This window comes from Lissotriton vulgaris, chromosome 6, assembly GCF_964263255.1.
Source record: "Lissotriton vulgaris chromosome 6, aLisVul1.2, whole genome shotgun sequence".
NCBI classification, from domain to species: Eukaryota; Metazoa; Chordata; class Amphibia; order Caudata; family Salamandridae; genus Lissotriton; species Lissotriton vulgaris.
Window position 1 is genome coordinate 1,842,051,426 of NC_141694.1, and position 13,562 is coordinate 1,842,064,987.

Consider the following 13,562-nt stretch of genomic DNA (forward strand, 5'->3'; position numbering starts at 1 on the left):
CGTGCAGGATAGTGCATCCTGCCTTAGGGCTGTAAGGCCTGCTGTAGGGATGACTTACCTATGCCTCTGGCAGTGCTGGGAGGCCTGGCACACAGGGATATGTGCCAGGTCGACTCTTCACTTTTATCAGCACCAAGGCACGCAGGCTGCCGGTGGCAGTGTACACGTGCTTGGTGAGGGGTCTCTTAGGGTGGGCCAATACATGCTGCAGCCCTTAGATACCCTTTTCTGGTCATAAGGCCCTTGGTACCACTAGTACCTTTTACAAGGGACCTATATATGAGCCAGAGGTGTGCCAACTGTGGACACAAAGGAACAGTTCGGGAAATAAGTAACACAGGCACTGGGAACCTGGTTAGCAGGAACCCAATGCACATTCAGTCAAAGATGCATCAGAGTCAGGCAAAAAGTGGGGAGTAACCATGCCAAAAAGAGTACTTTCTTACACCTGGGCCTACCTTACATCCCAGTCTGGCGTTGTTTACCTTCAAGTAACCCCAATACGTCCTAATACCAGATGCAGCGAAAACCCCTAAATGGGTTTGAACTGAAACCATTTATAAATAATGCCCCTTTTCCAAAGGTTCTTTTTGAATAGTATAAAACCCGATCAGTAAACATTATTATTTATTATTATTATTATTATTATTATTATTATTAAAGGCTTTTATAACGCGCTCTGTTACTAAAAAATAGTATCCTAGGTTGATACGCTAAACATTTAAATTATTCATGGAAAAATACAAACTACTTATTTTCACAGCAGTTCCAATTTGGGACAATAAAAAAGAATGGAAAAAATGTCTAGTTCAACCCGAGAAAGTCTCTTTCGAACTCAAAGATCAGGTTGACTTATTTACCAAAATATGGGAAAGCCATCTCTATAAGTGTGTTATTTGGTGTGAGAGAGAGACAATGGTGTTGGCCATGTGCAGTGATTTCCCTTCCTCTTAAGGTTTCCCTGTGTTCTTCCCGACCCCATTAAAGATACTTTTAATAAATTTTTTCCTGCACCTTGCTCCGGATCCTTACCTGATTGACAATGAAAAGTGCCAAACCCCCAACATGGAAAGTTGAGGCGAGTCACACAGACAAGGAGGCGAGCTGCAAAGGCAGGGCTCGAGCTTGCCCAGTACTGCTTAAGAAGCAAAGTGGGTCTGCAGAAGCAGCATGCAGCACTGTGCATGCGTTGTGTGATGTATGTTTAACACATGCTCAGGCACGGTGCTCGTGTGCTCATGACGAGCTCAGCTCGTCATGAGCCGTGGAACGCTCACACGCTGGGATAATTGCCCTGCTGTGCTGAACGTTCCACGGAAACGGGTGTAGTCATGATGAGCTGAGCTCGTCATGAGCCGTGGAACGCTCACACGCTGGGATAATTGCCCTGCTGTGCTGAACGTTCCACGGAAACGGGTGTAGTCATGATGAGCTGAGCTCGTCATGAGCCGTGGAACGCTCACACGCTGGGATAATTGCCCTGCTGTGCTGAACGTTCCACGGAAACGGGTGTAGTCATGATGAGCTGAGCTCGTCATGAGCACACGAGCACTGTGCCTCATGATGAGCTGAGCTCGTCATGAGCACGGGGGCGCTGTGCGCGGCCCCCACCCCCCAGCACAGCGGGGGAATTACCCCCGCTGCAAAGGGGTTAATAATATCTTGCTCTGTTGCTATTGGTGAAGCATGATAACCCTTCTTGCCTCCTACTTCCTACACGTTTCACCTGCTGAAAATACAGGGGAGCAAGAGGGCCTTTCTGGAACTGGCACTTACATCTTCAAGTACAATAATGACATCACATCCTCCAGGAAGAGAGCAATTAACCTGTTTGGGAATTTCTAGCTCAAATACCAAGAATCATGTTATCAATTTACATAATTCATGACAAAGGTGGCAAGGTTCGGGAGAATTTTAAACAGAAACAAATTTGTTGATATTGCTTTAAATGATTTGGCCAAAGCATCATTCTCGTAACATTTATGGAAACAAAAACAAGTACTATGTACATGTATTTTAATCATTTTCAAAGGAGAGGGTGCAAATGTTATATTTAGGCTGACCTGTAAAGGACTGGGGATGTATTCTTACATTGTTAGTGTATGCTTAGGTCGCCTGTAAAGGACTGGGGGCTGTATTCTTACATTGTTAGTGTATGCTTAGCTGACCTGTAAAGGACTGGGGATGTATTCTTACATTGTTAGTGTATGCTTAGGTCGCCTGTAAAGGACTGGGTGGTGTATTCTTACATTGTTAGTGTATGCTTAGCTGACCTGTAAAGGACTGGGGATGTATTCTTACATTGTTAGTGTATGCTTAGGTCACCTGCAAAGGACGGGGTGCTGTATTCTTACATTGTTCGTGTATGCTTAACTGACCTGTAAAGGACTGGGGGCTGTATTCTTACATTGTTAGTGTATGCTTAGGTCGCCTGTAAAGGACTGGGTGCTCTATTCTTACATTGTTAGTGTATGCTTAGCTGACCTGTAAAGGACTGGGTGCTGTATTCTTACATTGTTAATGTATGCTTAGCTGACCTGTAAAGGACTGGGGATGTATTCTTACATTGTTAGTGTATGCTTAGGTCGCCTGTAAAGGACTGGGTGCTCTATTCTTACATTGTTAGTGTATGCTTAGCTGACCTGTAAAGGACTGGGGATGTATTCTTACATTGTTAGTGTATGCTTAGGTCGCCTGTAAAGGACTGGGGGCTGTATTCTTACATTGTTAGTGTATGCTTAGGTCGCCTGTAAAGGACTGGGGGCTGTATTCTTACATTGTTAGTGTATGCTTAGCTGACCTGTAAAGGACTGGGGATGTATTCTTACATTGTTAGTGTATGCTTAGGTCGCCTGTAAAGGACTGGGGATGTATTCTTACATTGTTAGTGTATGCTTAACTGACCTGTAAAGGACTGGGGTGTATTCTTACATTGTTAGTGTATGCTTAGCTGACCTGTAAAGGACTGGGGGCTGTATTCTTACATTGTTAGTGTATGCTTAGCTGACCTGTAAAGGACTGGGTGCTCTATTCTTACATTGTTAGTGTATGCTTAGCTGACCTGTAAAGGACTGGGGATGTATTCTTACATTGTTAGTGTATGCTTAGCTGACCTGTAAAGGACTGGGGGCTGTATTCTTACATTGTTAGTGTATGCTTAGGTCGCCTGTAAAGGACTGGGGGCTGTATTCTTACATTGTTAGTGTATGCTTAGCTGACCTGTAAAGGACTGGGGATGTATTCTTACATTGTTAGTGTATGCTTAGGTCGCCTGTAAAGGACTGGGGGCTGTATTCTTACATTGTTAGTGTATGCTTAGGTCGCCTGTAAAGGACAGGGGGTTGTATTCTTACATTGTTAGTGTATGCTTACCTGACCTGTAAAGGACTGGGGGCTGTATTCTTACATTGTTAGTGTATGCTTAGGTCGCCTGTAAAGGACTGGGGGTTGTATTCTTACATTGTTAGTGTATGCTTACCTGACCTGTAAAGGACTGGGGGCTGTATTCTTACATTGTTAGTGTATGCTTAGGTCGCCTGTAAAGGACTGGGGGCTGTATTCTTACATTGTTAGTGTATGCTTAGCTGACCTGTAAAGGACTGGGTGCTGTATTCTTACATTGTTAGTGTATGCTTAGGTCGCCTGTAAAGGACTGGGGGTTGTATTCTTACATTGTTAGTGTATGCTTAGCTGACCTGTAAAGGACTGGGGGTGTATTCTTACATTGTTAGTGTATGCTTAGGTCGCCTGTAAAGGACTGGGGGCTGTATTCTTACATTGTTAGTGTATGCTTACCTGACCTGTAAAGGACTGGGGGTGTATTCTTACATTGTTAGTGTATGCTTACCTGACCTGTAAAGGACTGGGGGTGTATTCTTACATTGTTAGTGTATGCTTAGGTCGCCTGTAAAGGACTGGGGGCTGTATTCTTACATTGTTAGTGTATGCTTAGCTGACCTGTAAAGGACTGAGGCTGTATTCTTACATTGTTAGTGTATGCTTAGGTCGCCTGTAAAGGACTGGGGGCTGTATTCTTACATTGTTAGTGTATGCTTACCTGACCTGTAAAGGACTGGGGGTGTATTCTTACATTGTTAGTGTATGCCTAGCTGACCTGTAAAGGACTGGGTGCTGTATTCTTACATTGTTAGTGTATGCTTAGGTCGCCTGTAAAGGACTGGGGGTTGTATTCTTACATTGTTAGTGTATGCTTAGCTCATCTGTAAAGGACGGGGGGCTGTATTCTTACATTGTTAGTGTATGCTTAGGTCGCCTGTAAAGGACTGAGGGTGTATTCTTACATTGTTAGTGTATGCTTAGCTGACCTGTAAAGGACTGGGGGCTGTATTCTTACATTGTTAGTGTATGCTTAGGTCGCCTGTAAAAGACTGGGGGCTGTATTCTTAAATTGTTAGTGTATGCTTAGGTCGCCTGTAAAAGACTGGGGGTGTATTCTTACATTGTTAGTGTATGCTTAGCTCATCTGTAAAGGACGGGGGGCTGTATTCTTACATTGTTAGTGTATGCTTAGGTCGCCTGTAAAGGACTGAGGGTGTATTCTTACATTGTTAGTGTATGCTTAGCTGACCTGTAAAGGACTGGGGGCTGTATTCTTACATTGTTAGTGTATGCTTAGGTCGCCTGTAAAAGACTGGGGGCTGTATTCTTAAATTGTTAGTGTATGCTTAGGTCGCCTGTAAAAGACTGGGGGTGTATTCTTACATTGTTAGTGTATGCTTAGCTGACCTGTAAAGGACTGGGGGCTGTATTCTTACATTGTTAGTGTATGCTTAGGTCACCTGCAAAGGACTGGGGGCTGTATTCTTACATTGTTAGTGTATGCTTAGGTCACCTGCAAAGGACTGGGGGCTGTATTCTTACATTGTTAGTGTATGCTTAGCTGACCTGTAAAGGACTAGGGGCTGTATTGTTACATTGTTAGTGTATGCTTACCTGACCTGTAAAGGACTGGGGGTGTATTCTTACATTGTTAGTGTATGCTTAGGTCGCCTGTAAAGGACTGGGTGCTGTATTCTTACATTGTTAGTGTATGCTTAGGTCACCTGCAAAGGACTGGGTGCTGTATTCTTACATTGTTAGTGTATGCTTAGCTGACCTGTAAAGGACTGGGGGCTGTATTCTTACATTGTTAGTGTATGCTTAGGTCAGCTGGAAAGGACGGGGGGCTGTATTCTTACATTGTTAGTGTATGCTTAGCTGACCTGTAAAGGACTAGGGGCTGTATTCTTACATTCTTAGTGTATGCTTAGGTCACCTGCAAAGGACTGGGGGCTGTATTCTTACATTGTTAGTGTATGCTTAGGTCGCCTGTAAAGGACTGGGTGCTGTATTCTTACATTGTTAGTGTATGCTTAGCTGACCTGTAAAGGACTGGGTGGTGTATTCTTACATTGTTAGTGTATGCTTAGCTGACCTGTAAAGGACTGGGGGCTGTATTCTTACATTGTTAGTGTATGCTTAGGTCAGCTGGAAAGGACTGGGTGCTGTATTCTTACATTGTTAGTGTATGCTTAGCTGACCTGTAAAGGACTAGGGGCTGTATTCTTACATTGTTAGTGTATGCTTAGGTCACCTGCAAAGGACTGGGGGCTGTATTCTTACATTGTTAGTGTATGCTTAGGTCGCCTGTAAAGGACTGGGTGCTGTATTCTTACATTGTTAGTGTATGCTTAGCTGACCTGTAAAGGACTGGGTGGTGTATTCTTACATTGTTAGTGTATGCTTAGCTGACCTGTAAAGGACTGGGGCTGTATTCTTACATTGTTAGTGTATGCTTAGCTGACCTGTAAAGGACTGGGGCTGTATTCTTACATTGTTAGTGTATGCTTAGCTGACCTGTAAAGGACTGGGGGTGTATTCTTACATTGTTAGTGTATGCTTAGGCCGCCTGTAAAAGACTGCGGGCTGTATTCTTACATTGTTAGTGTATGCTTAGCTGACCTGTAAAGGACTGGGGCTGTATTCTTACATTGTTAGTGTATGCTTACCTGACCTGTAAAGGACTGGGGGTGTATTCTTACATTGTTAGTGTATGCTTAGGTCGCCTGTAAAAGACTGGGGGCTGTATTCTTACATTGTTAGTGTATGCTTAGGTCGCCTGTAAAGGACTGGGTGGTGTATTCTTACATTGTTAGTGTATGCTTAGGTCACCTGCAAAGGACGGGGTGCTGTATTCTTACATTGTTAGTGTATGCTTAGCTGACCTGTAAAGGACTGGGTGGTGTATTCTTACATTGTTAGTGTATGCTTAGCTGACCTGTAAAGGACTGGGGTTGTATTCTTACATTGTTAGTGTATGCTTAGCTGACCTGTAAAGGACTGGGGCTGTATTCTTACATTGTTAGTGTATGCTTAGCTGACCTGTAAAGGACTGGGGGTGTATTCTTACATTGTTAGTGTATGCTTAGGCCGCCTGTAAAAGACTGCGGGCTGTATTCTTACATTGTTAGTGTATGCTTAGGTCACCTGCAAAGGACTGGGTGCTGTATTCTTACATTGTTCGTGTATGCTTAACTGACCTGTAAAGGACTGGGGGCTGTATTCTTACATTGTTAGTGTATGCTTAGCTGACCTGTAAAGGACTGGGGGCTGTATTCTTACATTGTTAGTGTATGCTTAGGTCGCCTGTAAAGGACTGGGGGCTGTATTCTTACATTGTTAGTGTATGCTTAGGTCGCCTGTAAAAGACTGGGGGCTGTATTCTTACATTGTTAGTGTATGCTTAGGTCACCTGCAAAGGACTGGGGGCTGTATTCTTACATTGTTAGTGTATGCTTAGCTGACCTGTAAAGGACTGGGTGCTGTATTCTTACATTGTTAGTGTATGCTTAGGTCACCTGCAAAGGACTGGGGGCTGTATTCATACATTGTTAGTGTATGCTTAGCTGACCTGTAAAGGACTGGGTGCTGTATTCTTACATTGTTAGTGTATGCTTAGGTCACCTGCAAAGGACTGGGGGCTGTATTCTTACATTGTTAGTGTATGCTTAGCTGACCTGTAAAGGACTGGGGGCTGTATTCTTACATTGTTAGTGTATGCTTAGGTCACCTGCAAAGGACTGGGGGCTGTATTCTTACATTGTTAGTGTATGCTTAGCTGACCTGTAAAGGACTGGGGCTGTATTCTTACATTGTTAGTGTATGCTTACCTGACCTGTAAAGGACTGGGGGTGTATTCTTACATTGTTAGTGTATGCTTAGGTCGCCTGTAAAAGACTGGGGGCTGTATTCTTACATTGTTAGTGTATGCTTAGGTCACCTGCAAAGGACGGGGTGCTGTATTCTTACATTGTTCGTGTATGCTTAACTGACCTGTAAAGGACTGGGTGGTGTATTCTTACATTGTTAGTGTATGCTTAGGTCGCCTGTAAAGGACTGGGTGCTGTATTCTTACATTGTTAGTGTATGCTTAGGTCGCCTGTAAAGGACTGGGGGCTGTATTCTTACATTGTTAGTGTATGCTTAGGTCGCCTGTAAAAGACTGGGGGCTGTATTCTTACATTGTTAGTGTATGCTTAGGTCACCTGCAAAGGACTGGGGGCTGTATTCTTACATTGTTAGTGTATGCTTAGCTGACCTGTAAAGGACTGGGTGCTGTATTCTTACATTGTTAGTGTATGCTTAGGTCACCTGCAAAGGACTGGGGGCTGTATTCATACATTGTTAGTGTATGCTTAGCTGACCTGTAAAGGACTGGGTGCTGTATTCTTACATTGTTAGTGTATGCTTAGGTCACCTGCAAAGGACTGGGGGCTGTATTCTTACATTGTTAGTGTATGCTTAGCTGACCTGTAAAGGACTGGGGGCTGTATTCTTACATTGTTAGTGTATGCTTAGGTCACCTGCAAAGGACTGGGGGCTGTATTCTTACATTGTTAGTGTATGCTTAGCTGACCTGTAAAGGACTGGGGGCTGTACTCTTACATTGTTAGTGTATGCTTAGCTGACGTGTAAAGGACTGGGGGCTGTATTCTTACATTGTTAGTGTAGGCTTAGGTCACCTGCAAAGGACTGGGTGCTGTATTCTTACATTGTTAGTGTATGCTTAGCTGACCTGTAAAGGACTGGGGGCTGTATTCTTACATTGTTAGTGTATGCTTAGGTCACCTGCAAAGGACTGGGGGCTGTATTCTTACATTGTTAGTGTATGCTTAGCTGACCTGTAAAGGACTAGGGGCTGTATTCTTACATTGTTAGTGTATGCTTAGCTGACCTGTAAAGGACTAGGGGCTGTATTCTTACATTGTTAGTGTATGCTTAGCTGACCTGTAAAGGACTAGGGGCTGTATTCTTACATTGTTAGTGTATGCTTAGCTGACCTGTAAAGGACTGGGGCTGTATTCTTACATTGTTAGTGTATGCTTAGCTGACCTGTAAAGGACTAGGGGCTGTATTCTTACATTCTTAGTGTATGCTTAGCTGACCTGTAAAGGACGGGGGGCTGTATTCTTACATTGTTAGTGTATGCTTAGCTCACCTGTAAAGGACGGGGGGCTGTATTCTTACATTGTTAGTGTATGCTTAGCTCATCTGTAAAGGACGGGGGGCTGTATTCTTACATTCTTAGTGTATGCTTAGCTGACCTGTAAAGGACGGGGGGCTGTATTCTTACATTGTTAGTGTATGCTTAGCTCACCTGTAAAGGACGGGGGGCTGTATTCTTACATTGTTAGTGTATGCTTACCTGACCTGTAAAGGACTGGGAGTGTATTCTTACATTGTTAGTGTATGCTTAGCTCACCTGTAAAGGACGGGGGGATGTATTCTTACATTGTTAGTGTATGCTTAGCTCACCTGTAAAGGACGGGGGGATGTATTCTTACATTGTTAGTGTATGCTTAGCTCACCTGTAAAGGACGGGGGCTGTATTCTTACATTGTTAGTGTATGCTTAGGTCGCCTGTAAAGGACTGGGTGCTCTATTCTTACATTGTTAGTGTATGCTTAGCTCACCTGTAAAGGACGGGGGGCTGTATTCTTACATTGTTAGTGTATGCTTAGCTGACCTGTAAAGGACTGGGGGCTGTATTCTTACATTGTTAGTGTATGCTTAGGTCACCTGCAAAGGACTGGGGGCTGTATTCTTACATTGTTAGTGTATGCTTAGCTGACCTGTAAAGGACTAGGGGCTGTATTCTTACATTGTTAGTGTATGCTTACCTGACCTGTAAAGGACTGGGGGTGTATTCTTACATTGTCAGTGTATGCTTAGCTGACCTGTAAAGGACTAGGTGCTGTATTCTTACATTGTTAGTGTATGCTTAGGTCGCCTGTAAAGGACTGGGGGTGTATTCTTACATTGTTAGTGTATGCTTAGCTGACCTGTAAAGGACTGGGGGCTGTATTCTTACATTGTTAGTGTATGCTTAGGTCACCTGCAAAGGACTGGGGGCTGTATTCTTACATTGTTAGTGTATGCTTAGCTGACCTGTAAAGGACTAGGGGCTGTATTCTTACATTGTTAGTGTATGCTTAGCTGACCTGTAAAGGACTAGGGGCTGTATTCTTACATTGTTAGTGTATGCTTACCTGACCTGTAAAGGACTGGGGGTGTATTCTTACATTGTTAGTGTATGCTTAGCTGACCTGTAAAGGACTGGGTGCTGTATTCTTACATTGTTAGTGTATGCTTAGGTCGCCTGTAAAGGACTGGGGGTGTATTCTTACATTGTTAGTGTATGCTTAGCTGACCTGTAAAGGACTGGGGGCTGTATTCTTACATTGTTAGTGTATGCTTAGCTGACCTGTAAAGGACTGGGTGCTCTATTCTTACATTGTTAGTGTATGCTTAGCTGACCTGTAAAGGACTGGGGGCTGTATTCTTACATTGTTAGTGTATGCTTAGGTCGCCGTTAAAAGGACTGGGTGCTCTATTCTTACATTGTTAGTGTATGCTTAGCTGACCTGTAAAGGACTGGGGGCTGTATTCTTACATTGTTAGTGTATGCTTAGCTGACCTGTAAAGGACTGGGGGCTGTATTCTTACATTGTTAGTGTATGCTTAGCTCATCTGTAAAGGACGGGGGGCTGTATTCTTACATTGTTAGTGTATGCTTAGCTGACCTGTAAAGGACTGGGGGCTGTATTCTTACATTGTTAGTGTATGCTTACCTGACCTGTAAAGGACTGGGGGCTGTATTCTTACATTGTTAGTGTATGCTTAGCTGACCTGTAAAGGACTGGGGGCTGTATTCTTACATTGTTAGTGTATGCTTAGCTCATCTGTAAAGGACGGGGGCTGTATTCTTACATTGTTAGTGTATGCTTAGGTCACCTGTAAAGGACTGGGTGCTGTATTCTTACATTGCTAGTGTATGCTTAGTTGACCTGTAAAGGACGGGGGGCTGTATTCTTACATTGTTAGTGTATGCTTAGGTCGCCTGTAAAGGACTGGGGGTGTATTCTTACATTGTTAGTGTATGCTTAGTTGACCTGTAAAGGACTGGGTGCTGTATTCTTACATTGTTAGTGTATGCTTAGGTCGCCTGTAAAGGACTGGGGGTGTATTCTTACATTGTTAGTGTATGCTTAGTTGACCTGTAAAGGACTAGGGGCTGTATTCTTACATAGTTAGTGTATGCTTCGCTTACCTGTAAAGGACTGGGTAGTGTATTCTTACATTGTTAGTGTATGCTTAGCTGACCTGTAAAGGACTGGGGCTGTATTCTTACATTGTTAGTGTATGCTTAGCTGACCTGTAAAGGACTGGGGATGTATTCTTACATTGTTAGTGTATGCTTAGCTGACCTGTAAAGGACTGGGGGTGTATTCTTACATTGTTAGTGTATGCTTAGGTCGCCTGTAAAGGACTGGGGGCTGTATTCTTACATTGTTAGTGTATGCTTACCTGACCTGTAAAGGACTGGGGGTGTATTCTTACATTGTTAGTGTATGCTTACCTGACCTGTAAAGGACTAGGTGCTGTATTCATACATTGTTAGTGTATGCTTAGGTCACCTGCAAAGGACTGGGTGCTGTATTCTTACATTGTTAGTGTATGCTTAGCTGACCTGCAAAGGACTGGGGGCTGTATTCTTACATTGTTAGTGTATGCTTAGGTCACCTGTAAAGGACTGGGTGGTGTATTCTTACATTGTTAGTGTATGCTTAGCTGACCTGTAAAGGACTGGGGGCTGTATTCTTACATTGTTTGTGTATGCTTAGGTCATCTGTAAAGGACGGGGGTCTGTATTCTTACATTGTTAGTGTATGCTTAGGTCACCTTCAAAGGACTGGGGGCTGTATTCTTACTTTGTTAGTGTATGCTAAGGTTACCTGGTTACTGTTGCTCTGTTCGGATGCAGCTTCGGCCTCCACTTCTAGAATGGGGGTGATTCTGGAGTGGAAAGACGCAGTTGCAGAGGGACTCTTGAACTGACCAGGGGCTGTTCATGGAGGGAGATTTCTACGTCCTCTTGTGTCTTTACTTCCCCAAACTGGGCCCAAATGTTTTCTTAGTGTTTAGTTTCAGATAGAAGACACATGCCCAATGTGGCCAATATCTTGCAGGAACGTAGTGCCCTGAGACAGCATTGACCTCTGGTCGGGCCTCTTCAGCATGACCAGTGTGTCACTGGCCGGCGTTGATGTCAGACCGCGGGGGTGGAGATGTTCGCCAAGGGTTGAATGTACAAGCTAAGAAAGGAGGGTACTGCTAGGGCGTGGATACAAATATCTTGCAATTTTTGATGGTTTGAGGATTACCACTTCTTCAATGTTCGTTACCTTGCGAAGGCTGTGGTTGTATAGGTGGATAAACTGGTTGTAAAAATGGATAAAGAGACTCCAGGGATGCAATGCTTGTGATTCTTTGAAGATGAGGGGCAAAGAAAACAACATGCGCAATATACTCTAAAGCATCACTCACTTTAGTTCATCGTCTCCGAAGTGCAAGGGGTTCCCAATTGGCTTGTCCTGCAAACTGTTGGCCAGGTCCAGCCTGGGAAGGAGACAAGAAAACATGTTAGATTACAACTTGTGATGCCGGGCTGGAGAATAGACGTCTTGTAGGTCTTGGATACTCCCTGATCAAGGGAAGTAGCAACCCCCACACTCTCACAAACAGCAGCCGGTGATTCTAACACCTCTTCAAGCAAGCACCACCTTATGGAGTTACCTGGCGCTTCAAGGCAGAAGGGGCAGCAGGAAGTTACTGTAGTCTGGCTGGTCGTGTGCCTGTTATCAGAGCCAGGGCTGCTAGACATGCGTTCACTCTAGGTGTGCAATGAGAAGGCACGGCAGAGCCTCTCGGCAGAACAACCAACCAGAAGATCTGTTGACATCCACGTGCTCAATCTTCTGCAGCAACACAACTCGGCATGCCTGTAGCGCTTGTTGAGTACTCATACAAAAGTTATAAAACCTGCATAAATTTAAGGCTTAGCCTCCCCGCCCCAAGCTCTGAAACTGTTTCCAGCTGCTAAGTAAAAGGATGCCTTCTAGGAGTTTTGGAAGAGTGCGGCACAGGGGAAGTTCTGAACTGGAAAGTTTCATGCAACATCATTTCCGATCCTACCACATTCCCAGGGTCACTATTGTGAACCAGTGCTTGTTTTTTAAAATATTCAATGCCAGGGCTCTGACCAGGAGGCCACTGCAGCTTACACCACCCATCGCCTGTATCATCGCTGCCAAAACAAACTACTTACCATCTCTCTTGCATGTAAATGCGACAGCTCAGATTATTCAAGGTCCCCAACCCTAAAGGAATGGCTGGAAAGGCAGTTATTACCAATTTTAATGTATATTGGACTCCTAAACAACCGTTGTTCTGCTTATCTTTAAATTAGATGAGCAGCGCCACCATGTGGTAAACTGTTGTATGGTGTTGACAATTTGGTGCCAGTACGGAGCACCGGAAACCAATTAAGTGCTGATGCTGAGCACCGGGAAGCACAGGCTCAAATTAAGCACTGCTGTGAACAGTCTAAAACAGAGGGTGTCCTGAAAAACAATCCATCAGGGGCGGCTCCTCCGTTATGGTGGAGAAACATTGCCCTACTACTGATAGCCTGCGAAGGCAAAAGTGAAAAATACAATTATAATAAAACACTTTTATTATCATTTTATTTTTCACTACGCCAGAGCCAGCAGAGTGATGGGGGGTAGGGCCAACCTGAGTTTCAGGGAGGGGTAGTGAGCACTGCTAACTGCGCATGTCGGTTAAGCCGGCTGTCTTGGGATGGCCAAACCGACATGCGCACTAAGCGTTTTTTCAACCAGAGCTGTGTTGTACAGCTGGATTAATTCATTAATAGCGCAGGAATCACTCCCAAAGGGGTACCTCCGCGCTTCGACCGCTGCGAAACCCTTCCTGGCTTCCCTGAGAGATGGTCCCTTAATGGGTATCTCCAGGGTGAGACCAGGCATCCCCGGCGGTCTGGTGGGGCCGTTAGTGAAGATGAGGCAAGCTGATGCCCAGAGTTGCCGAGTGTGATCGCTGATCAGAGTGGGCACCGAGGCGAGAGAATTATCGAGTCCGCTGACCCTGGTCCAGAAACCTGCCGCGCCGGGAATCGAACCCTGGTCCCGGGCCGTCCTCTG

General features: G+C 44.5%; 1 protein-coding gene across 1 annotated transcript in view; it reads right to left on the reverse strand.

The window, feature by feature from the left end:
• Window positions 1–13,562, reverse strand: part of CGREF1 (cell growth regulator with EF-hand domain 1) — a 161,391-nt gene that overhangs the window by 18,999 nt on the left and 128,830 nt on the right. The window contains exon 4 of the mRNA XM_086928139.1: window positions 11,887–11,958. Coding sequence (XP_086784265.1) covers window positions 11,887–11,958 — 72 coding nt within the window. The remainder of the gene's footprint in view (window positions 1–11,886; window positions 11,959–13,562) is intronic.